The 26144-nt window shown below is 46.2% G+C and overlaps 1 protein-coding gene across 1 annotated transcript in view; it reads right to left on the reverse strand.

Annotated features, from left to right (window-relative positions):
- Positions 1-26144, reverse strand: part of ctnnd2a (catenin (cadherin-associated protein), delta 2a) — a 315513-nt gene that overhangs the window by 59837 nt on the left and 229532 nt on the right. The window contains exon 14 of the mRNA XM_056299200.1: positions 19593-19779. Coding sequence (XP_056155175.1) covers positions 19593-19779 — 187 coding nt within the window. The remainder of the gene's footprint in view (positions 1-19592; positions 19780-26144) is intronic.

A 26144-nucleotide genomic window follows, 5' to 3' on the forward strand; every position in this document is an offset into this window, starting at 1 on the left:
TCACAATCGACCAAATCAATTCCACTTGATTCTGTTGTCTGCTGTCGGAAAGGCAGAATTGTAATGCTGTGATATTGTCACGGTATTACAATGTGTTGTCAGACTCGGGGAGTTGGGAGACAGAGAGTGGGTAGACCACTGAGGAAGAGAGGTGGCGTAGTGCTGGGAGGATTCTGATCCACACAGAGAAACAAGAGGAAACAAAATGATCCGGCTGTTGACTGAGATTTGGAAACAGCGTGCTGTTAACATCCTCCTTTATAGGTCAAACATCAGAAACAGACGAGGAAGTTGGGAGCGGCGGCGGTGAATGAGAAGACGGTGTGAGGGTGTGAATAAATAAGCCCATCCATCATGTCAACATAATAAGGAGATCACGAGCTTCTCCGGTCTATATAAGTCGAGGTCAGTCATTCGTCGGACTGATGAGAAAGACGAAGAGAAATAAGAAAACAGAGCGGGGGAGAACGAAGCAAAGAGCTCAATTAAAACTTCACGCTCGCGGTTCTCCACCTCTAAGAGAAGGTCAAATAACTTTCACCTGCTTTGAATGCTAATGGCTGTACAAGTACACCAACGGCAACGACGCTTAGCAGACACCATCCCCCTGACAAGTCAATACAAAACAAAAGACCACGGCACACACTTCACCTTGAAGTGTTCTAAGTATCAAGGTGTGAGCTGGGCGGCCGAGAAGGACTGGGAGACAAAGGTGGAGGAGGCACTCTTTATTGCTTTCATACTCTGCCTTGAATGTGCTAACTCCTACTAAAATTCCCATCAGCTCTTTTATCCGATGCCTCGTGTGAAAGAATGAAAGCCACTTTATTTGACATTGAATTCTTACAATGAATCTGTTCTCCGCATTCAACCCATCCTATTGTATAGCAGCAGTGGGCAGTGGACCAACTCCAGTTCTTCTTTCCATTGCCTTGCTCAGGGGCACAGACATGAGTATTAACCCTAACATGCATGTCTTTTTGGTGGCGGGAGGAAACCGGAGCACCCGGAGGAAACACACGCAGACATGGGGAGAACATGCAAACTCCACACAGAAAGGACCTAGGATGGCCTGGGGTTCAAAGCCAGGACCTTCTTGCTGTGAGGCAACAGTGCTAACCACTGGGCCACCGTGCTGCCAAAATGTGGTAGAAGAAGAAGAAAACAAGCAGTGTGACTGGGCATTTAATCTTATGCATAGGTGGGTGCCCGAAAATCCCAACCCCTCTCTATATACGAATACTTCTATAGATGAGGCCTAATTTACAGTCACTTTATTTTTTGGAATATTCCCCCCTTTTCTCCCCAATTGTATCCAGCCAATTACCCCACTCTTCAGAGCCGTCCCGGTCGCTGCTCCACCCCCTCTGCCGATCCGCGGAGGGCTGCAGACTACCACATACCTCCTCCGATACATGTGGAGTCACCAGCCACTTCTTTTCACCTGACAGTGAGGAGTTTCGCCAAGGGGACAAAGTGCATAGGAGGATCACGCTATTCCCCTCAGTCAGCCCCCCCCCTCTGAAAAGGCACCCCGACCGACCAGAGGAGGCGCTAGTGCAGCGACCAGAACCCACCCACATCCGGCTTTCCCACCCCCAGACACGGCCAATTGTGTCTGTAGGGATGCCCGACCAAGCCGGGGGTAACACAGGGATTCAAACTGGCGATCCCCATATTGGTAGGCAATGGAATAGACTGCTATGCTACTTGGATGCCCTACAATCACTTTAACTAACAATGGAAGATGCATTTGATTTTATAAGTCAAAGAATGATAACATTTACAAATGACACAACCTTAGTAGCCCTGCAAGAAAGAAGTGGCCTGCCTGACTACGTGGTACTCTGAAAACAACCTGGAGCTCAACACACACAAAACAGCAGACATGGTGACCGGCTTCCACAACAACCCATCTTCCCCTGGCAATTAACAACACAGCTGTAAGCGAGGTGGAGACCTTCAAATTCTTGGGTACCAGAATCTCCAAAGACCTTAAACGGGAGACAAACACTACCACCATCATCAGAAAAGCTCATCAGGGGGATTTTCTTTCTGCGACAGCTGCAGAAGCTCAAAGACTCCCTACCGGTCCTGTCCCAGTTCTACACACCCACCACTGAGAGTATCCTCACCTCATCCATAACCGTGTGGTTCGGCTCAACCTCTGTCCGCACAAAGGATAGACTGCAACGCATTGTGCGCACAGCAGAAAAAAACACCACCTGTTCCAGGAACTACCCTCTGGGATGCAGTACTGATCCATCAGAACCAGAACCACATGACATCTGAACAGATTTTTTTCTCCAAAAGACAGTTTCCCTTCTCAACCAACCACCACAAGCCAACAGACAAAAATGGCCTTCCTCTTGTGGTCTGCATGACTTGAGGAGGACAGTACAAGTCCAATTTACCCTATGCAGGAAATTGCACGTTACACATTTTTTATTGCAGTCGTATTGTTCTCATTTGTGTTGTTGAATGTTCTGCACTGATCTGCCAAGTCAAATTCCTATGCATCTTTTCATTTGGCGAATAATGTGATTCTGATTCTGATAACTTCGTTTTAAATCACCCGTTTTTCATCTCACTACAACTTGTGTCAAAACCTAGTTAATAAAGTGTGCTGTACCATTAAGCATTCTTATTGTTAGTGTGGATAATGTTATGAGATTAGAATAAAAGAGGGTTACATCATCACCAATGATGTTTTTCATGGCACTTCTGTTTCTCTTTGAAATAAGAGGGAATTTAAACCGCCTCCTCTTCTCGGACATCTGACGTGCTCGATGCCAATGTATCTGAGAGAGGCCACTGGGTAATGCACCGCCACCGGGTTACGCTGGTACTGGGTTCAGATGCAGCTCCCGTACTCGGTTATCCTGGTTTTTCATGGTTTTCCTACATATACTAAACCATATGGGCATTTGATGAACTAGATTACATTTCTTGTGGAACAAGATGTCGTGCCTCTTAACTGTCATTGTTTTTCCTGTAATCGGATGGGCGTATGAGGTACACTTACATGTAAAATTGCACTGGGCGCAAATGTTCTGATCTGACGAAGATCCAAGTGGGATCGAAACGTTTTCATTATTAAACTTTTGTGGCTTAAATTAAGTTTCCTTTCTTAATCGCCTTGGGGAAATTCAGTCACTGCAAATTAACCCATCCTAGCTGTGATCTGTGTAGTAGGGGCAGTGGACTGCCGCCTTCATGCTGCGCCCGGGGACCAACTCCAGTTCTTCTTTCCATTGCTTTGCTCAGGGGCACGGAAAGGAGTATTAACCCTAACATGCATGTTTCTTTTGATGGTGGGGGAAACTGGAGCACCCGGCGGAAACCCACCACAGACACAGGGAGAACATGCAAACTACACAGAGGACGACCTGGGATGACCCCAAAGGTTCAACAACCCCAGGGTTCGAACCCAGGACTTTCTTGCTGTGAGGCAACAGCGCTAACCCCTGGGCACCCCCGTTTTTTCCCATTGATGTTATTCTGATATCTTTGCACCTATGTGATGTGCATATAATTACTCTGCTTCAACTTCTGTTCCATGCAGCCATTTTATTATTTTCCACCCCTTCTGACAGCTGTGTGTTGCAATCCACATCCCCGCAGACAAACTCGCCAATCTGTTCACCACTTTAAAATGTTTAAAATGTTGATAACAAATATTGAAACACAGAGTGATATGTATAGTGTATATCTGTTGTACAGTATGTTGTGCGTGTGTTTGCCGTGTATGTGTGAGTGTTGTTGTTGCGTTACGTCATGTTATGAAGCATGACAATGCATTGTAGCGCATGAAGTTCCCTTTCTGCACTATGCTTGTCCTTATAGGCTAACCGCTGACAAACCGAGGAGAGCCAGGCTTTCAAAAGCCAAAATTAAAGCCTGTCGATTTGTTTTTTCTCTTTTTTGGAGCAGTGTATCCTGCAGTGAATGTCTCATCTTATTGTGTTGCACTGTATTGCCTTTTTTTCTTCCTATTCACCTAAGACTTATGCGTTTCACTCTTTCTGTCGCAAGGTCCATGAATTCACTTACACAGACTCGAACAACAACAGCCAAAGAGCAGGTCTACAGAGAGACAGACAAGGAATCAGGCAAAGGAAGAGAGAGAGGTGTTTTTGTTGACAAGGCAGACAAGTCAATGGAGGTCAAGTGACAGCCTTCAAGGAAGGCACAGTGTGAATGGATGACAGATAGGAAAAGGAGTGAGCCATCTTATTCCCACTTATAAAATAATTCCGTTTTTTTTTTTACAACCTGGGTCTTATTTTTGTAGTTTTTGCCATCGTGCAATCACCGGCTGCAATAAAGAGATTTTACACATGGGAATACCGCTGCACACAACTTAACAACAGCATCTTTTGCGGCCACAAAAAATGAGCGTCAGAAGTGTTTTGACAATGGGTACTTATGAAAAGTAGAATGGTCCCACCTGCAAGTTGAACCAGGGAATAGCTCAGCAATGTGATGGACCGAACTAATGGACTTCTCAGGTAAAAATGGTTATCTGTGATGTTTTCACTTCAAATATCTGGTTTATATAACTGGGTTGAAATGGACTTGTTGAACCATGTCTGACACTTGTTTTCCACGGCCCCAAAAGATGGCTCTGTAAAGTCGTCTGTAGCGGTGCCACCATGTCTAAAATCTCCACAATGAAGTAAGCAAAACGATTTCACAAGCAATATGCACGGTGGCAAAAATGACAAAAACACGACCCAGGTTGCAAAAAACTAGAATATTTGTTGCATGTATGTCCTTTGAATGTGGGTAGTCGCAGTTTTCTGTAAGCATGTGCTTACACTTGTGTGTGTGTGTGTGTGTGTGTGTGTGTGTGTGTGTGTTCTATTTGTTGTTTGTCGATGTGGCTGAGCAGATATAAACACAAAAATGTCCAGGATGTGCATGTGGATTCATGTTTTGAATCCCTGAGAAAAGGTGAGCAAAGAGACAGGTGAGTGTGAGAAGCCTCAAACCAGTAAAGAAGGTAGGAAGTTAAAGTGTGGGGGGGGGGCATTTCCCTACTGTCTTGAAGAAGGCATAACTACTGTATTGTGTCAATAAAACACATCTACGACATTTCTTTCACCAAAAGGTGTTTGGTTTTCAGTGCCCCACACCTAACGCTAAAGAAATGGGCTGTTTGGGGAGGGGGTCATTAACATGGAAGCCTCATTTATGAACTGCTGTTTTGATTGGCTTGCAGTGCTGATGGTCCCGCCCCCTCCCTTAACAGAAACAATGGCTGCTCAACCGGACGGTACCTTGCTCTTTGCGTGGGTAGCTTCATGCAAAATCTGGGTTCGCTCTCGAGGAACAATTGTGAATGACTTGCTCGTATGGTGCTAGTTGTTCAGGTTGAGTAAACAGACATCTCCGGTGAAACAGAGATCTTATTTATGAGCTGCGAAAGCATGGAAATGGTATTCCTCGCTGACAGCGAAATCTACCCCAAGACAAGAAAAATCTTGTTTTCCATAATAACCCCCTTTAAGAGAAGGGGAAACAGGCAGGCAGCTAGAGAGAAAAGCAAAGGGGGGGGGGGAAGAGAAGGATATAAGAAGGAGGAATTTATAGAACTAGGAAATATCACCGTAGACACCGTCACTAAGTTGACGAGTGAGAATAGTGACAAAGAAGGGTTGATAGATGAGTTGGGAACTCTTTCTGACCCTTTCCGTGTCTCTCTGGTGAAGCCCAGTCAGAATAATTCATAAATAACTAGCAACGCAAGCACTGCTTACTGATCACTGCAGCCGATGGGGAGACAGCAGGAGTTCCAGCCAGCTGTGAGCTGTCTGAATAGACTCAGGCAGAGGGAACCTCAAAGACATACAGCTTTAAAAGACTTTGGGAAGCCCCCAAAACCTGAGCAGCTACCATTAAAATGAAGGGAGACCAACCAGAACATATTTACTTTTTTTGATCAGAGGACTCATTACGTGATTTAATGTTTTTGCTCTCATTATGGGTGTGTTTATTCTCCTGTACATGGGAGTGTTTGCTTGCATAACAACTGACTCTCTGGAAAGGGAACGATCACTCCACAGCCTAGAGGCTATGTGTGAGTGTGTGATGGTGCTCCTGCTGATCATCAGATTTGCAGCATGGAAGACAGGATAGAAACGTGAATTTAAATGGATTTGAACTGGGATATAATCAGACCATCAGCCTAGCTGACACGGTCATGTTAAGACAGCCAAAGCCGAGTGTGAGCATTGTATTAGGGGCCGTTCACATGTTGCATCTGAAAACGCGTGGACAACGCCGGCTGTGCTGCTTTCATTCTTTTATCCAAGGTGCTTAGGAGGTTGCGCTACCGTCGCGCCTGACGTTACTAGGCAACCAAAAGCTGCGCACTGCGATGACGTAAGTTACATGACACGAAATGGGACAATTGGACCAAATTACAAGCAGTCTGTGGATTTGGTCATTTCAAGCGGAAAAACTACAGTAATTTAGCAGTGAGCCTCACTGACTAAACTAACTGAACAAAGAAAAACGTCAAAACAAAGATAAATGTATTTCCAGCACCATAAATCCCTCACAGTAGCTTTACTGCTAGATTTGTCCTTAGACGGAAAGGGTGAAGCAGGTCCTGTGGAGCTGATCAGTTAATTCTTGTCACATGACCTGCGGTGCGCCTGCTATGTTCGAGAAAGTTGGGATTTTTCCATCTCGGTGCGCCACAGACGCGTCTTAAAAAACAAGCCCGTTGCAAGAATGCACGCCACAACAGCCTCGCTTTCGGTTTTGAGCATGCTTGTTGCACGTCTATTGAAAATAATGAATTTGCGTGCAAAAGACACAACGCGTGAACGGCCCCTCAGAGGACCAAAGATCAGTAACTGGGGATTAAGACGAGAAATCCTTTTTCAAGGTACAGGACTTCTGTTTCTCGCCGAGTATTTAAAAAAAATATTTTTTTTACAAGAAAATGATGGTCCATATCCTTATTGTAGCGCAGTAAGGGTGATCCCTACTCTCCTCTTTAATGTCTTGCCTTATGCCCAGCATTGGCCAGGGATCAGGAATGAATCCTCCTTTATGCTAGCTATCCACCACCTTTTGACTCTGTTATCTACAGGGTGCTTGGTAATGTTTTATAATAAGTAGCTGTAAATAGTGATTAATAAATGATTAATATCATCATCATCATCAGTTCTGTAACCTATGGAGGTCATGGAAGCACAGTTGATGCCTCAACAAGTCTCTTCCACCGTTCCCTATCCATCGCAGCTCTCCCCGCCTCCACTACGCTCATCTGTAGCCATTCTCCGATGTTGTTTACCCAGGTTCTTCTCGGTCTCCCTCTCTTCCTAGTCCCTTCTACCAGGCCTTGCAGGATGTCCTGCAATGGTTAATATATGGAACATATAAACTCTTATAACACAGTTGTTAACACCAGAGGATGGCTTAAAAATACAAATAAATGCCTTACTAATGTGCCTTTTACCAACACGGTGGCGCAGTAGTTAGTACGGTCGCCTCACAGCAAGAAGGTCCTGGGTTCGAGCCCCGGGGTAGTCCAACCTTGGGAGTCGTCCCAGGTGGTCCTCTGTGTGGAGTTTGCATGTTCTCCCCGTGTCTGCATGGGTTTCCTCCGGGTGCTCCGGTTTCCTCCCACAGTCCAAAGACATGTAGGTCAGGTGAATCGGCCATACTAAATTGTCCCTAGGTGTGAATGTGTTTGTGTGTTTCAGCCTTGTGTTGGACTGGCGGCCTGTCCAGGGTGTCTCCCTGCCTGCCGCCCAATGACTGCTGGGATAGGCTCCAGCATCCCCACAACCCTGAGAGCAGGATAAGCAGTTTGGATAATGAATGAATAATATACCTTTTAATGCTGTTTCTAGTGCCTTCTTCCTTTTTCTGTCTTAACTAGACTAGACTGTGTACAGCAAAATTGCTCTTACCCTCATATACCCACCATTTAAGACTTTGCACCTAAACTTAACAGGCTTGCAATGTGACTATTAACAATTATCACAAAACTGTAATTAATATAGTTAACACATGTGTTATAACACCTTAATGAGTAACCATTACTCATGTATTAATCACTATTTACAGCTACTCAAAGTGTGGCCAGTGTTTCAAGTAACTCGTGCCAAATTCGACAGCAAAAAAGGGGTTAATCCTAAAAGTTGTCGATGGGTTTTTTTGTTAAATGGAAGCTGAAAAAGAGTAGAAATCAGGTCTTTCAAAACGAGTAGAAATCAAGGAGGCTAGACAATCAGCTAAACTACAGAAAATATAGGGAATGATGTAGAAAATGTGTGTATGTGTTTGTACACATACTTGAGCGTATTTGCGTGCACGTGGGTTTCTAAATCTAATGGGTAATCGCTATCAGTTAAGGACTCTATTACAAGCCATCACTTCTTCCTATCTGCTGTTTCTCTCCATTAATTCCGTCTAATTCATTAGCCTGCTTCTTCAGATAATTACCTATTGAGCAACTAAGGCTCTGAATTCAATCCCGCATCCTATTCGGAATTTCAGAGCTGTTATTTTTGTGCCACTTATGTAACAGCGACCCCCTGTTAATGTTGCTGGTCCTATGCATTCCTTACATTTACTCAGGAGTTTGACAAATTCCCCGTGTACCACTTTAGCTTATGGTTTAACATGCTGTTAGCCCTCTTAACAGTATAATCCAGTCACTTCTTACAACAAAACAGCCTTGAAGTAAAATAAACATTACTTTAGCCGTCATTGTAGGATGTTGCAACGAGTCACGAGGGAAGCTGTGTAGCCTGTAGTCTGCTAATCGCATTAACAGGTGGATTAGAGCACTTCATAAGGGGACACATTAGAAAATATGGAAATTCAAAAGGCTGGAAAAAGTTTACGGTCCTTGATGGGTGAAGGTTATGCTGTAAAATTACTGCAAAACCGACAAAAACAGCTGTACCCGAGGACTGTTGTAGTTAGGGGAAAAGTATAAAAAAGTATTAAAAACAACCTTATTTTACCATTAAAGGTGCAATCCATAATGGCATGCGCTGCATCGGCTTTGTGGAGCATTGCAGCAACACAAGTGCTCTACTGTTGAGACGAAACATGACATCTCACCATCGGGTCAACAATGTGTATACACGGGGATCGCCGGTTCGAATCCTCATGTTACATCCGGCCTGGTCAGGCGTCCCTACAGACACAATTGGCCATGTCTGCGGGTGGGAAGCCGAATGTGGGTTGTGTGTCCTGGTCGCTGCACTAGCGCCTCCTCTGGTCGGTCGGGGCGCCTGTTCAGAGGGGAGGGGGAAATGAGGGAATAGCGTGATCCTCCCATGCGCTACGTCCCCCTGGTGAAACTCCTCACTGTCAGGTGAAAAGAAGCGGCTGGCGACTCCACATGTATTGGAGGAGGCATGGGGTAGTCTGCAGCCCTCCCTGGATCGGTAGAGCAGTGCCCTGGACGTCTCGGAAGAGTGGGGTAATTGGCCAAGTACAATTGGGGAGAAAAAATCTGAAGAAAATTAAAAAGCAAAAAAATAAATAAATGTGTATTTGCTTGTGAAATGAGGATGGCTGAAAGCCTCAGAAGGAAGTGAAAGTGATGCGACACTGGCTGACTTCCTCATTCGCAAATAATAAAGCGAACAAAGCTTACAAAGTCTGACTATGACAGCCGCAGGGCCGACAGCCGCCCCATGTGCAATAATTGGGGACTGCACCTTTAAGACTGAAAAACATGAAACACCTAATTTACCGCCTGGAGCGTTCGTAATGGTGTGTGAGGCCTTACCAGCTCGACATCACATGAAACCTCCACAGCAAACAGCAACTCATGACAGCTAAACTCTTATATATCCGGGCAAACTCTTAACTTGTCTTTACTTCAGGCAACAAGCCAGGGGACTAGGGGAGTGGTAAGGAGGTGTGTGCGCGCGTGGAATACACACTCTCGCATTCTTATTGTACATTCAAGTGCAGTCGGGAATATCGGGTAGACAACTTTTTCCACCGGGAGGAACCACTTGAACACGGCACCTTGTCGGATTATCAAGTTGGGCAAATCAGACTTTTAAATGTGACTGGCTGAGTTGTAACATTTCTTCCTTTTCCACCAAAGTCAGAGGAAAAGACTGCAGTGGTGCTTTGTGGTCGCAAAGTCAACCTGTAAAGTTTTAGCTGTCTAAAGCAACAGTGATGCTAGACAACTCTGGGATTTCACAAAGTGTGGCAGCCAAAAATCTTGGCGTTACGTTTGATGCCAGCCTTGTCTTTGATAAGCGCAGTAAAGAAATCACCAAGACTGCCTTTTTTCAGTTACACAACACAGCTAAAATTCGGTCTTTCCTGTCCATGGCTGACACAGAGACGGTAATACATGCACTTGTTTCCTCCGGACTTGATCACTGTCATGTTCTGTTTCCAGGTCTGCCACATGCTAGGACTGAAAGTCTTCAGATGGTTCAGAATGCTGCAGCCAGAGTCCTAACTGAAACTAGAAATCTTGACCATATTACACCAATTCTTGCCTCCCTTCATTGGCTTCCTATCCATGTTAGGTCAGAATTCAAGGCACTTCTGCTGACTTATAAAATCCTGAATGGGCTTGCCCCATCTTACCTGTCTGATCTCCTTTTTTTACCTCCTGTTTGAGCTCCTTGATGCATATTCCATCGTGAGCTCTTCGCTCTTAAAATACAGGGCTCCTGTGTGTACTCAAAGTTAAAAAGAAGTTGGCTGGTGGCAGGCAGCCCCCCCCCTTTCCCACCCCTAATTGTATCTGGTGAATTACTCCACTATTCTGATCCACCCCGGTCGCTGCTCCACCCCCTCTGCTGATCCAGGGAGGGCTGCAGACTACCTCGTCTCCCCCAATACATGTGGAGTCACCAGCCGCTTCTTTTCACCTGACAACGAGGAGTTTCGCCAGGGGGATGTAGCGTGTGGGAGGATCATGCTATTCCCCCAACCCCCCCCCCCAAACAGGTGCCCTGACTGACCAGAGGAGGCGCTAGTGCAGCAACCAGGACACATACCCACATCCGGCTTTCCACCCACAGATACGGCCAATTGTGTCTGTAGGGACGCCCGATCAAACCGGAGGTAACATGGGGATTCAAACCAGCGATCCCCGCGTTGGTAGGCAACGGAATAGATCACCACGCCAGCCAGAGGCAAGGCCTTTTCCTATCGTGTCCCGTTCTTGTGGAATAACCTGCCTGCTGCCATCAGACAGTCAGTCTGTTGAGTCCTTTAAATCCAAAATCAAAACTCATATTTTTGCCTTAATCTACATTTAGTTGTCATTTGAGTCCTTCACGACCTGTACTGCATCGCGGGTTGGTTTCGGTCTCGCACTGTTCTGCTGATGAGATTACGGAATATAGATTATTGGCTGTTGCAAACCGTTCTCTTCTCTCACATCTCTTCTCTCTGAATGTCGTCTCCTTTCTCTTCTCCTGTGTATGTGAATGGTGTGATGTGAGTCACCCTTGTGTGCATGTATAGTCTGTCCTCCCAGGTCTACATGGTGACGGTTGTCACCACCTGGACACTGCTTGGCATCCTCCTCATCACATTCTTTATATATCTTATAAATCCATATAATCTTGTTATCCTGTTTCAACGTTACATCCTTCTCTCTCTCCGATGTGTGACCAATGTTTTTTCTTGTCTCTTCTCCCATGTATGTGAATGGTGTGATGTGAGTCTCCCCTGTGTGCATGTGTAGTCTGTCCTCCTGTCAGGTCTACATGGTGATGGTGGTCACGTGGCGCAGGTCCTGGGCTGTTCTTGTGGCATCTGGACACTGCTTGGCATCCTCTTCATCATATTCTTCATATATTTTACTACTACTACTACTATGACTTTCGGCTGCTCCTGTTATTCTTCATATATCTTATAATCATAATTCTGTTTTCCTCTTACAATGTTGTATTCTGTAAATTGTGTTTTATTCTGTACACACAACAATCCATTGCATGTCGGTCCATCTTGGGAGAGAGATCCCTCCTCTGTTGCTGTCTCTGAGGTTTCTCCCTATTTTTCCTCCCTGTTAAAGGTTTTTTTTAGGGAGTTGTTCCTTATCCGATGTGAGGGTCCAAGGACAGGATCCTGTGTTGCTGTAAAGCCCACTAAGGCAAATTTGTACTTTGTGATACTGGGCTATACAAATAAAACTGGCTTGACTCAACGCTACAAAGCAGAAGATTGTCGATTTTGTGCAACTTGTTCCTTCCTATGGTGAAATGTGGGAAATACATTGGTGTTTGAACTCTCCAAATCCCAGAGATCCGTTGGAAATGAAAACAGCCCCCCATTGCTGTTTTCCCACAGCCATAAAGATTTAATAAAAAAGAATAAAAACTAAAAAGAAAAGAATAACAGCCATGGTTGAACCCGTGTTTTGAGGTTGAGCTACTGATGTTGTGGTACCTGCTGGAAAGGGTCAGCAACCACCTCGGCTCGTCATATCGTCTTGTTAGCCACAAAAACACCTCTTTAAACTCATCGCTATCCACCTTAGTCTTCCTCACGTGGTTGCAACGGCGAAGACGCAAAACACTGACGTGCCGATTTGCTTTCCAGGAAAATTCCCACCCACCGTGACTATTATAATGAGCAATCACTTCAAACCTGATGGTGGTCTGGACATTTGTGGATTAGCGGCTGTCCTTAATATGCTTGCAGCTGAAAGTATCCAAGAAGTTGTGTTAATCTTCACGATTAAAGCTTTAAGAAGCACGTAACACTTACAAACAAGGCTCTGGAAAAACGTGACTCAAGGACAGATGGGCTCTCTAATGCCGTCCAAGGAACAAATGACCGCTGAGTGACTCAAACAGCTGGTGCGGTGTGGCTGTACCTGACTGTGTGATCATGAAAGTCAGTAAATGTGCACATGTGCATGAATGACTGTGTGTGTGGGTGTGTGTGTGCGTGTGTGTGTGTGTGTGTGTATGTGTGTGTGTGTGTGTGTGTGTGTGTGTGTGTGTGTGTGTAAAGTTGTCGGTGGTGTCTATTGCTCCTGATCAGATGGTGAAAACACACATGCACTCTCCTGTTTGCTCACAACTCCATTCACCTTAATAGTATAACAACTATTGAAACACATTCAGCCAAGTACATACACACACACACACACACACACACACACACACACACACACACACACACACACACACACACACACAAATATTTCTTATTTTTTGTATTTCCCCCCAATTGTCAATTGTACCCGTCCAATTACCCCACTCTTCTGAGCCGTCCCGGTCGCTGCTCCACCCCCTCTGCTGACCCGGGGAGAGCTGCAGACTACCACATGCCTCCTCTGATACATGTGGAGTCGCCAACTGCTTCTTTTCACCTGACAGTGAGGAGTTTCGCCAGGGGGACGTAGCACGTGGGAGGATCACGCTATTCCCCCTTGTTCCCCCTCCGCCCTGAACAGGTGCCCCGACCAACCAGATGAGGCGCTAGTGCAGCGACCAGGAGACATACCCACATCCGGCTTCCCACCCGTAGACACGGCCAATCGTGTGTGTAGGGACGCCCAACCAAGCCGGATGTAACATGGGGATTCGAACCGCTGGTCCCCCGTGTTGGTAGGCAACGGAATAGACCGCTCCGCTACCCGGACGCCCCTCACACAGAAATGTTTTTGATTCGCTTCACATCTTATTGTTCTTTTGCAGTATCTAATGGTGAATGAGGGGTGGTGCAAGTTTAAGTGTATGTGTGAGCCTCACAGACCACAAAACACAATCGCACAAACACTTACATTCATACACACACCAGCAGAGCCTCTCTTGTGAAGAGGTAGTGCTAACTGTTATTCTGGCTGGCTTGGCTGTGAACCAACAACTTGTGGGGAGGTGAAATGGCCCTAAAAGGATGACATGGAAACCCTACCACAGAACACACCTGTGCCTTGCCTGATAAAGGAGCATGTGTGTGTGTGTGTGTGTGTGTGTGTGTGTGTGTGTGTGTATTTGTGCATTTTGAGAGGCTTTCCCATTAAGACTTCTGGGTCCATCTGAGTCATTAGTTGCTTGGCCCAAATGTGATACATGTGAACGCTCCCTCACACCCAAATACGTGCACTCTCATAAACACACACACACACACACACACACACACACACACACACACACACACACACACACACACACACACACACACACACACACACACACAGAGGCATAGCCAAACACCTGATGCCCTGACACCAGTTCATTCCCATTACCATATGCAACTCCCCGATGTCAGCTGTGATTTCTGAGAGTGATTTACTCTACAACCTCCACCATCCCTTGGGTAGAAACGCAGATACGGGCCCACCTGCCCATGATACTACACACACACACACACACACACACACACTTTCAGAAACTAAAGAGAAGGCTAGTCTCTCAACAACACACACCAGTTCACTTGAGTGTGCGCAGCACATAAAGTCTTGTAAACACATTATCCCACAAACAAGCCCGTGCCCAGTGAGGGGATAATGGGATGAGTGAGAGGTCTGGGATGGGGCTGGCGGACGCTGGGACCTGAACGCCGTGGCCTTGTGTCACTTCAACCCCCACAAAACAGATAGCCGGATAGACAGCCACCCTGGAGAGCAGCGGCAACACTTCCATTAGTCACCCATTCTGTCTCCCTCGCGTGGACTGTCCAGCCTTCAGATCCTGTTATCCCCTGCTCACTGTTTTACAGCACCTCTCACTCTCCCTCCACCCCCCCTCTCCATCCCTCCCCCCTCCCTCACTGTCTGTCTCTCTCCCTCCCTCACTCTGTCTGTCTGTCTCCCTCCCTCCAACCCCCCTTTCTCTCCCTCCCTCGTCCCTCGCTGTCTCTCTCTCTCCCTCCCTCCCCCTCGCTCTGTTTGTCTCTCTCCCTCCCTCCACCTCTCTCTGTCTCTCCCTCCCTCCCCCTCCCTCTCTGTCCCCCCTCTGGCTCCCTCCCCCTTGCCCCCTCTCTCTCCCTCCCTCCACCTCCCTCCCTCCAACCCCTCTCTCTCCCTCCCCCTCCCTGTCTCTCTCTCCCTCCCTCCGACCTCTGTCTCTCCCCTCCCCCTCCCTTTCTGTCTCACTGTCTCCCTCCCTCCCCCGTCGCTACCCCCCCACTCACACACACATTCTCTTTATTGCTTACTCTCTCTCTTTCTCCTTTATTCCAACACCTCTCTCCTTTTTTCTTACAATTTCCATCCTCTTCCCTTGTTTTTATTTGCCACCAATTGTCTTGTGTGTGTGTGTGTGTGTGTGTGTGTGTGTGTGTGTGTGTGTGTGTGTGTGTGTGTGTGTGTGTGTGTGTTTCTCCCTCTCTTTTGAGCACTCTTTTCAACGTGATCTGCAGCTTTGCAGTTTGGACCAGTGTATTGACAGCATCATTTGTCCTCCCCCTGCATCTTCACACGAGCACGCACGAGTGGGGAAAACTCACGTGTGTGCACACACATACACCCCCCCCCCCGGTGGCGTTGGGAATTCTTGACTTGTCACACGGATCCTAAGTCTCGAGACGATGCTAGCCATGACTGATAACAAAGTGAGAGGAGCTTTGGAAATGCGTCAGAGAAACCAAACACATGAGGAAGATGTAGAGGAAAGATGAGGCAGATAGCCTCCTGGAAATACGAGAGTGTTTGGTCTATTTAGTCTATTTTCGTGCCTTTGAACACATCTGCCACTCATTCACTTTTAATTCATCCACAAAAACTCCTTCCACCTAATGTTGTGCCTTTGTTTTCACAATTTGAAGATTCTCGCTCGAGTTTGTTTTAGCAGTGTGTTAGGGAACGTTTTAATTTTACATGAAGCAAATGGACCAAGTAAATCCAATGAGTAATCTATAATTTAATATTTATCAGAGCTGCTTAAACTATGGATAGGAGGAAAAAAGAGAACGGTTAGCATTTTTAAACGTTGTAAGTGCGGAGACTTGTCCTTCCTCCCTTTGAAAAGGAATTTCCAAATGAATTCCCGAATTCCTCCTGATTATAGAATCAAAATGCAGCTGTGCAACAATATTTATATGGCTTCACCAATGCATGGTGTTTGAGAAGACGTGGTTCTGTTTGATAGAACCTAAGAATTGGGTTCAACGTGGGAGCTGCTACAAATGATCCTAAAATGGTTCACAGCCACAGCTGAAGGTCATCTAATAGCGAGAGCACAATAATGGGATGTCACATTAAACAAGACATATTTCAAATAACGTTATGCAAATTGGTGTTCATAGTTAAAACTAGAAACACATGGACGTTTCTGATTTGTGCAGAGCAACAACGAGGTTGGGACACCAGAGATCCTCGGACGTTTGAGTCTGTATAAATCACTTGCCCGTAAATTCACATGCATGTAATCGACCACACAAAGACACACACACACACACACACACGCACCAATGCACACTAGCATCTACTACTACTTCTGGCTGCTCCCGTTAGGGGTCGCCACAGCGGATCATCCGTTTCCATTTCTTCCTGTCCTCTGCATTGTCCTCTGTCATGCCAACCGCCTGCATTTTCTCCCTCACCACATCCAGAAACCTCCTCTTTGGCCTTCCTCTTTTCCTCTTCCCTGGCAGCTCCATATTCAGCATCCTTCTCCCAATATACCCAGCATCTCTCCTCCACACATGTCCAAACCATCTCAATCTCGCCTCTCTTGCTTTGTCTCCAAACCGTCCAACCTGAGCTGTGTCCTTCTTCGTCACTCCCAATGAAAATCTTAGCATGTTCAACTCTGCCACCTCCAGCTCCGCCTCCTGTCTTTTCATCAGTGCCACTGTCTCCAAACCATATAACATAGCTGGTCTCACAACCATCTTGTAAACCTTCCCTTTAACTCCTGCTGGTACCCTTCTGTCACAAATCACTCCTGACACTCTTCTCCACCCACTCCACCCTGCCTGCACTCTCTTCTTCACCTCTCTCCTGCACTCCCCGTTACTTTGGACAGTTGGCCCCAAGTATTTAAACTCATCCACCTTCGTCACCTCCACTCCTTGCATCCTCATCATTCCACTGGCCTCCCTCTCATTCACGCATGGGTATTTCATCTTGCTCCTACTGACCTTCATTCTTCTTTTTTTCTTTTGAGTTTTCTAAAATTCAATTTTTGCATCAAGGACATCTGGTTTTTCAATCAGGGCTTACAATGAAAACACACACACACACACACACAAAATTAAACGATGAAAAACACAATATAATACAAAGAAAACCACTACGAGATAACCTCTACAAACAAAATTGAGTTGATTCATGTCAAACGGGGTGTCAGTAATTTGGTACCGTGTGACGTTTCTTGAAAGGTGTACATTAGTTCATATGCTTGTGTATTTCAAGAGAATGTCCGCTTGACTCAGAAACTTCCCATTAACAGTCAGTTTGTGGAAGCTTACCGAGTGTCCATGTTCAAATCTCTTTTGAGGATGAATGTCAGACTGAGAGCTGTGTAAATCTCATTTGTCCTTCAAGGGACTACATGTTCTCTGTGTGTATGTGCACATGTGTGTGTGTGTGTGTGTGTGTTGGGGGGGAAGTCTATGTGCCTGCATGTATGTTCATTTGCAGTGAGCAGGAAAGTTTCCATTCTCCACCATGTTATTGTGTTTGAATATCGATAAAGGTTGATGATGAACACACACACACACACACACCTAGGGACAATTCAGTATGGCCGATTCACCTGACCTACAGGTCTTTAGACTGTGGGAGGAACCGGAGTACCTGGAGGAAACCCACTCAGACAAGGGGAGAACATGCAAACTCCACACAGAGGAGGACCCGGGAGGATCCCCAAGGTTGGACTACCGCGGGGTCCGAACCCCGGACCCTCTTGCTGTGAGGTGACCGTGCTAACAACTGGGCCACCGTGCCACTGCTTTCCCTCAATTGGGAAATAACTCCAGTCATTTTTCAGTAATGTACGTCACATCTGGAGAATTGCAATGAATTGATAGTTTCCCCAGTACACTGCCAGCACACTACCCAAACACGCCATAGTAAATGACTGTGTTTGAAGAGACGGAGTTTATTTACAGTAAACTCTATCTGTTTGGAGAACACTTTCCACAGCACTCATTTTCCCCACTTCACCTAAACGCCCTTTTACACATCTAATGCAGCCCAGTGAGCCACAGTCTTCTAGTGACAACACCACTCAGCATGAGCCATGCCCAGACTTTACCATCTCTCTGGGGGTTCGAACAGGTGACTTTTAGTTCACAGCACAACTAATCTAGCCTGAAAGGTTCTTTTCAGGTATTTCTTTTCATAGATATGTGTGAAATACTTTCGAATTGTACTTTTTAATGTATATACGTAGAACTCTTTCAAAATTAGAAGTCATACTTGCAGCATGTTCACCAAACCCGGACACTGAATATGCAAGAGAAAAGCACACAGGACGAGTACTACCAAGTACTGTACAGGGAGGAGCGTTGATAATTAAGTATTGTTCCTTTTGCAGCAGAAATACTTTAGTTTTGCTTTCACTAAAAAGTGTTTCGTTCAGTTAACACTGACAAATGCATCAATGTTAGTTTGCAATCTACCGAATGCAACTGAGACAGGACCCACACAGCTACCTACCTAACAGTAGTTCATTACCACAAAGCATCAGCATGTTTTACTACACATGATCAGGACCCACACAGCTACCTACCTAACAGTAGTTCATTACCACAAAGCATCAGCATGTTTTACTACACATGATCAGGACCCACACAGCTACCTACCTAACAGTAGTTCATTACCACAAAGCATCAGCATGTTTTACTACACATGATCAGGACCCACACAGCTACCTACCTAACAGTAGTTCATTACCACAAAGCATCAGCATGTTTTACTACACATGATCAGGACCCACACAGCTACCTACCTAACAGTAGTTCATTACCACACAGCATCAACATGTTATACTACACATGAACACCACCCCTTTCAAAATGGAAGTCAAAGATGTCTTGATATACGGACTCACACAAGTGAAAGAGCTGTTGCTATGGATACAAGTCAGAGAGAGAGAGAGACAGAGAGAGAGACAGAGAGACAGACAGACAGACAGACAGACAGAGAGAGAGAGAGAGAGAGAGAGAGAGAGAGAGAGAGAGAGAGAGAGAGAGAGAGAGAGAGAGAGAAAAGAGAGATTGAAAGTGAGTGAATAGCTTGAGTGAAGGAAAAATTTAGCCCCAGAGAAATATGACTGCAATAAGTATTGTTCAAACAAGTGGGCTAAGTATACTTTGATAAATCACACAGCAGAAGAACTTCAACACACACACACACACACACACACACACACACACACACACAAATAATGTGCCTCATTTAAATCTTTGTTAATATTATTACATTAATCATATCTGGATATTGTGTTTTCTCACTTTCACACACACATACAGACACGCACACACGTGCATGTGTTAAAGACACACATTTCACACAGCGGTCTAGAGAATTAAAACGCACAATGGGTGAACACTGTGTCTTCAAAAAGATAATAACATCACAATTTTGTCCATTGAAATCCAGAATGGCGAGATTGCTTTTGTGAGTGTGTGTGTATATACGTGTGTGTGTGTGTGTGTGTGTTTCTCACCTGAGGCAGCCAGTAGCATTGCGCAGCACCTGGGAGGTGTGGAGGTGGAGCTTGCGGTCATCGTGGTGGTTGGGGGAGGAGTCCCAGGCAGAGTTGGGTATAATGACACTATTGGTCAGCACGGCAAGAGCATCCTGGATGATTGGCATCTTCAGGGCATCACATGATGACAGGTTCCACAGCACGCCTACAGCCACACACACACACACACACACACACAGATTATAACACAGAAACACAAATACATAATTAGTACTGGCCTGTGTCTCTGACTAAACTGTAATTAAAAAATGCAAAAGAGAAAGACGGGGAAGAAGGTGGAGACAGAGAGAGATGTAATTAACGACTCACTTATTAGCAAGGCTCTACTCACTGCAATTAAGAAAACCACTGGAAAACGCAAATAAAATACAGCTTGTGCGTTTTCTACTGATGCGGCCGAGGCAAACTGTCCTGGTGGGACGCGTAGAAAACCTGCCGTCGGATATTTTGATACCATCTCTTTTACATATAATTCACTATTTTAGCAATATTCAGAATGCCTTTTATTCAAATGCTTTTATTAAAGACTTCTTCGTTAATATTTCATAATGATGTTGCAAAGTACAAAAAGCACCGTGTGTCAGGGGGGCTGAAGTTCAGATAAAACGGTGAGGATGTTCTGCACTGCAAGTCCTGAGTTAAAGGTGGCTAGGACCGATACATCTGGACCGAGAGACGTGGTGGATGGAGGTCCGACCATGGTAGAGGATTTCTCCTCTTGCGGGTGTGTAGTGTGTCGCGTTACATCCAGCCCCCCCACCCCCACCCCCAACACGCCGTGCGGACGACTCCGTCCTTAGTGCTGAACCCTGCCACTCTCAGAGGGAGTCGTCTTACGCCAACAGGGAAGGATAACTTTCATCGAGGCGTAACGGTTTACTGTTTTTGGCCATGGCAAAAAAAAAAAAAAATCTACTTTTTGAATTATTTAGGGGGCGAACAAGTTGCCCCCAGTGCCGCCGGACCAATATTTGGATAAATCTTGGATGAGTCTTAACTTTGATTCATGTTTTCTGAGGAGGGGGGGTAAACTGGTGGGTCCTGGCAGAAGGCCGCAGGTTACAGTTAGCGACCAGAGCTTCATCTATCTCTCACACACACACACACACACACACACACACACACCAGTGCTGGTGAAAAGTACCCTCATTTCCAGTGTGGCAGGCTGGATGAGGATTGAGTCAGGGGACATCCACAACCAGGAGCAGTCCAGCTGGTCCACCAGCCACACCTGCACCCAATTAACCTCTCCACATTACATATGTGAATGTCTCTCATCAGAGAGCGAGCGAGAGAGAGAGTGAGAGAGAGTGATTGATTCTGGTGAAGGAGGACATCTAGCCCCAGAGAACTATGACTGTGCAATCAGTATTGAGAGAGAAATAAAGATGGAAGAGCTAATATCCCTTCGGAAACTGGACTACGTATGTATATGAAAATGTAAGAAGACTGCTCGTAGCCCCAAAAGGGGTATGCTTGTTACTGGACACTGGATTTACCCCGAATGGGCAACAGTGAAATACTCGACTGAGCACCGGGGTGCCTGCATGATTTGTGAATTATTTCTGATGACTATAAATTATTCACGGCACCAGTATGCTGCTCTAACAACTCTCCTTTCTATACCAGACCCCCCGCTTGCTCCATCCAGCACATCAAAACATGTGGGTACACGTATACATCTATATGCCAAACCACACACGCACGCACGCACGCACACACACACATACACACACACACACACAAAATAATTTTCTTCCTCTCCTTGTCGGATGGAGTACCAGATGCCTCTCTACATATTGGTGGGAGGACTAGCATCACTTTGGTCAGCTGTAGCACACACACACACACACACGCACACACACATGAACTTTCCCTTCATCAGCATTCTCACTCTGTAAACATGCTAATTAGGCCTTGCTGCTGGATCTGGTCAGTCCCTGCAGAGAGCGAAGGAGAGAGAGAAGAAAGAAAGAGAAGAGAAATAGGTTGACAGAAATGAAGTGAATGGGGCAGAGACAAGAGAGGTACTGGAAGCAGGAGTGCTTGAGTGATTTTTTTTTTTAAAGAAAGAAATCATGAGAGGGCCAAATCAAAGGTGAGATATGGACCACATTTTGAAAATGACTACTACTACTACTACTACTACTATGTTCGGCTGCTCCCGCTAGGGGGCGCCACAGCGGATCATCCGTTTCCATTTCTTCCTGTCTTCTGCATCTTCCTCTGTCACACCAGCCACCTGCATGTCCTCCCTCACCACATCCATAACCCTCTTTGGCCTTCCTCTTCTCCTCTTCCCTGGCAGCTCCATATTCAGCATCCTTCTCCCAATATACTCAGCATCTCTCCTCCACACATGTCCAAGCCATCTCAGTCTTGCCTCTCTTACTTTGTCTCCAACCGTCCAACCTGAGCGGTCCCTCTAATATAATAATTCCTAATCCTGTCCTTCTTCGTCACTCCCAGTGAAAATCTTAGCATCTTCAACTCTGCCACCTCCAGCTCCTCCTCCTGTCTTTTCATCAGTGCCACTGTCTCCAAACCATATGACATAGCTGGTCTCACAACCATCTTGTAAACCTTCCCTTTAATATTGAAAATGACACTATCTATATACAAACCCCCCCCCCCCCAAAAAAAACGTCCAGGCCGTGGTGTTCAGGTTACCAGTTCTGGTAATAGTCGTGCACTTGCTCTGTCATGATTAACGAGGTGAAGGGCGTCATTTGTTTACACAGTTGCCTCGCAAATAAATAACTGGCACAACTTGGCGACTCCCAGATCGGCGGACAATCTGCCGTTTTCACAAATCATCCCAACGCCACCGAACCATCGTTTGCAGCCCAACCTTCCCGTCTCACAGCACTGCAAATGTGGGTGGTGGGTCTGTCAAGGGAAAGTTGAGAAGCGCTAATCAAACAGTGCAGCCCCACACTGTTGCATATCTAAAGGCAGACTGGAGAAGAGAAGAGAAAGAAAAAAAACCCTCTTTTTAAGGAAGATCGAGCAAATAAACGCAGCGTTGACGCGGTATGTGACGCTTAACAAATATGAGCCCTACAAAAACAACACAAAGACACAACGCAGTCCTCAGGCTTTCCCCCCCTCTGAGGCTCCAGTACAGCGATTGCTGTGGAAGCTGTGGGCGATAATTAACACAGCCACTGCCAGCAGCCATGCCAGTGTTGATGCCCGACAGCACACTTCACACTTGTCAATCATCGTGACATCCTGTAAATAACAAGGGAGGACGGTGCGGAGAGGACGCCGCAGCCAGTCCCGAAGCAGAGGAAGAGGAGAGCCGTTGATGAGATGAAGGCTGAACACGCCAGCTATTAAAGGAATCATGAGGCGCTGTCATTGTGACACAGATGGTACTAAACTGTGACCCCCCCCCCACCCCCCGACTTACAACCCCGACCTGGAAGCTGAGGGGCGATGGAAAGAAACCTGAGACAAAAGAAATCGTGACAGTGTGAGGAAGGGAAGACCGAGAGCGAGAGAAAGAGATGAAGTGCATGTGTTTCAGAGGACGGAAAAAAAAATACGGGAAGGAACGAGAAGTAGAGACGGGCAAAGGGTGACAGAAATAGTGTGTTCGTGTGTGTGTGTTTGTGTGTGTGTGTGTGCGTGTGTGTGTGTGTGTGTGTGTCTAAGAGAAAGAATTGGATGAGGGGAGGAGGGTGATAAATAAGGCAGACCTTGTATGTTGTTGGCAATCAAGCCTTTAGATTCAAACAGTGTGTGTGTGTGTGTGTGTGTGTGTGTGTGTGTGTGTGTGTGTGTGTGTGTGTGAGGGAGGGAGGGAGGGAGGGAGGGGGGGGCACTTGCCTTCTCTGACTTTTACTAATCAGCCTCTTTTTTTCCAACTCCTTGAGTCTCTGTCTGCCTATTTTCTCTCCCACTCTCTTGTTTTCTCTCATCTCTTTCTCCTTCCAACCCCCCCCCCCCATTTTTGTCCTCTCTCTCCCCTTCTCTTTTGGCAGATAGGCAGGCTTGTACAAATGGGTAATTGCTGAAATGTGTGCACGCACGCACACACACACGCACACATGCAACTAAATACTCTGAAGCAACACTTTTAGCAAGTGTAGACGCACACGTACCAAGGGACAAATCTCTCTTCACTCCTTCAGTTCCCTGCCTTTGAACATCTCTCCCTCTCTCCTCTCTCCTCTCTCTCTCTCTCTCTCTCTCTCTCTCTCCTCTCTCTCTCTCCGTCCATCTCTCAAGCAGTGAGTGTTCTGAGTGTGTGATTGTAATCAGGTCATAAAGCAACCGCCTTGACCATTTTCTCTGATGAGCCTACAACAACTGGTCCACACACGTACTACAGAGGAAAAGCCCTAAGTGAACTCTCAGTCTCAAACTTCTCTCTCTGCAGAAGTGGCTCAAAAACCATCACACACACACACACACACACACACACACACACACACACACACACACACACACACACACACACACACACACACACACACACACACACATACCTAGGGACAGTTTAGTATGGCTGATTCACCTGACTTACATGCCTTTGGACTGTGGGAGGAAACCGGAGGAAACCCATGCAGGCACGAGGAGAACATGCAAACTCCACACAGAGGACGACCCAGGATGATCCACCAAGGTTGGACTACCCCGGGGCTCGAACCCCGGACCTTCTTGCTGTGAGGCGACTGTGCTAACCACTGTGCCACCGTGCCGCCGCACTGTAACTTTTACTGCCTTTTTATTTGTTTTTAAATGTCTTTTTATTGCCTCACGTTGCTTCTCTTAATGCCGTTTATGTTTCATGTAAAGCACTCTGAATTGCCTTGCTGCTGCAATGTGCTATATAGTAAATACATGTGCCTTGCCCTTCGCTTATCAAATGGGTTACAGGAATAGTTTGTAATTTTTAAGTCAAACTCTTAATTCGTCCTCACAGGTCATGTAGTGCATTTTTTTGGACCCCCCCCTTTTCTCCCCAATTGTACCCCACTCTTCTGAGCCACCCTGGTCGCTGCTCCACCCCCTCTGCTGATCCGGGGAGGGCTGCAGACTACCATATGTCTCCTCTGATACATGTGGAGTCGCCAGCCGCTTCTTTTCACCTGACAGTGAGGAGTTTCACCAGGGGGATGTAGTAGTGCATGGGAGGATCACACTATTCCCCCCAGTTCTCCCTCCCCCCGAACAGGTGCCCCTACTGACCAGAGGAGGCGCTAGTGCAGCGACCAGACCAAGACACATACCCACATCCGGCTTCCCACCCGCAGACATGGCCAATTGTGTCTGTAGGGACGCCCGACCAAGCCGGAGGTAACACGGGGATTTGAACCACCGATCTCTGTATTGGTAGGCAACGGAATAGACCGCTACGCTACCCAGAAGCCATGTAGTACATTTATACCTTTCGTCACACTTTGAAGAAGGACTGAAGAAGGACACTTCCTTTTGCAAAAGGAAGTGTCCTTCTTCAATATTAACGCACACACAAGGGCAGCAATGATAACACACACACAGGATATATAAATTAAGCCAGTATCTGGTGTAAACTGCTGCAAGACCAAAACAAATCACCTGCTCTATTAGGGATGTCCATGTGTTAAAACAGGACTTCTCAAAGTCCGCATCCGGACCGAACGGCAAGTCAATCCAGACCCACCCCATATCCCATGTTATGAATACAACACGTTATGAAGTGTAACGTTCCTTATTTGTGTGTTGTTGCTGCCGAGTTCACGCATTAACGTTACACTGGAGAATTTGCTCTGGGGGTGGTGCACAGCTTTTATTGCACCTACGGTAACATAATGAGTGAAGTCGTCATCAACTCAATTAACGCTTTCTTCACTTCACCTGGCTCACTGTCTCTCCTCTGCTCTGCTCCATGTGCGTGTGTGTGTGTGTGTGTGTGTGTGTGTGTGTCTGTGTGTGTGTGTGTGTGTCTGTGTGTGTGTGTGTGTAGACGCTGAGCCCGGCCCTCGTTGAAACACAGAGAGCAGAGGAGAGGAGAGAAACCAGTGCGGCCATAGATAACAGTAGCGAGTAGCCTACCGGTATACGAGTTTTAGTTAGGGTTAGAGCCAATCAGAGGCAGAGTAGGGCGGGTCTTCAATGTGAACATTTGGATCAGTGTCTCCGGCTGTCAATCACACCTTTTGTGCCAAGGTTCAAGCAACAGGCTGCAGGCAAACAACGCCAATTCTCCCAGCAGGCTTGACTGTATTTTGACTTACATGACAGTGTTGAACTTGAGTGTATGTTGCTTAGAAGTTACAAGTGAGTTGATTAAATGTTATTTCGTTATCGCCTGTCGTTCCGGACCTCGGACCTTGAATAAAAATCAGACGCGGACCTTTGCTTAATAAGTTTGAGAACCTCTGTATCAACAATTTGAAAAAAAAAGAAAGAAAAAAAGCAATATTTCGAGGAACTGAAAGGTGTGCGGACAAAATATTTAGAGATTTCAATTTCACGCCATCCTTTCTCAGACAAAAATGTACTGATTTGCATCAATGT

The sequence above is a fragment of the Lampris incognitus genome, chromosome 19 (assembly GCF_029633865.1).
Source record: "Lampris incognitus isolate fLamInc1 chromosome 19, fLamInc1.hap2, whole genome shotgun sequence".
Classification (NCBI taxonomy): Eukaryota; Metazoa; Chordata; class Actinopteri; order Lampriformes; family Lampridae; genus Lampris; species Lampris incognitus.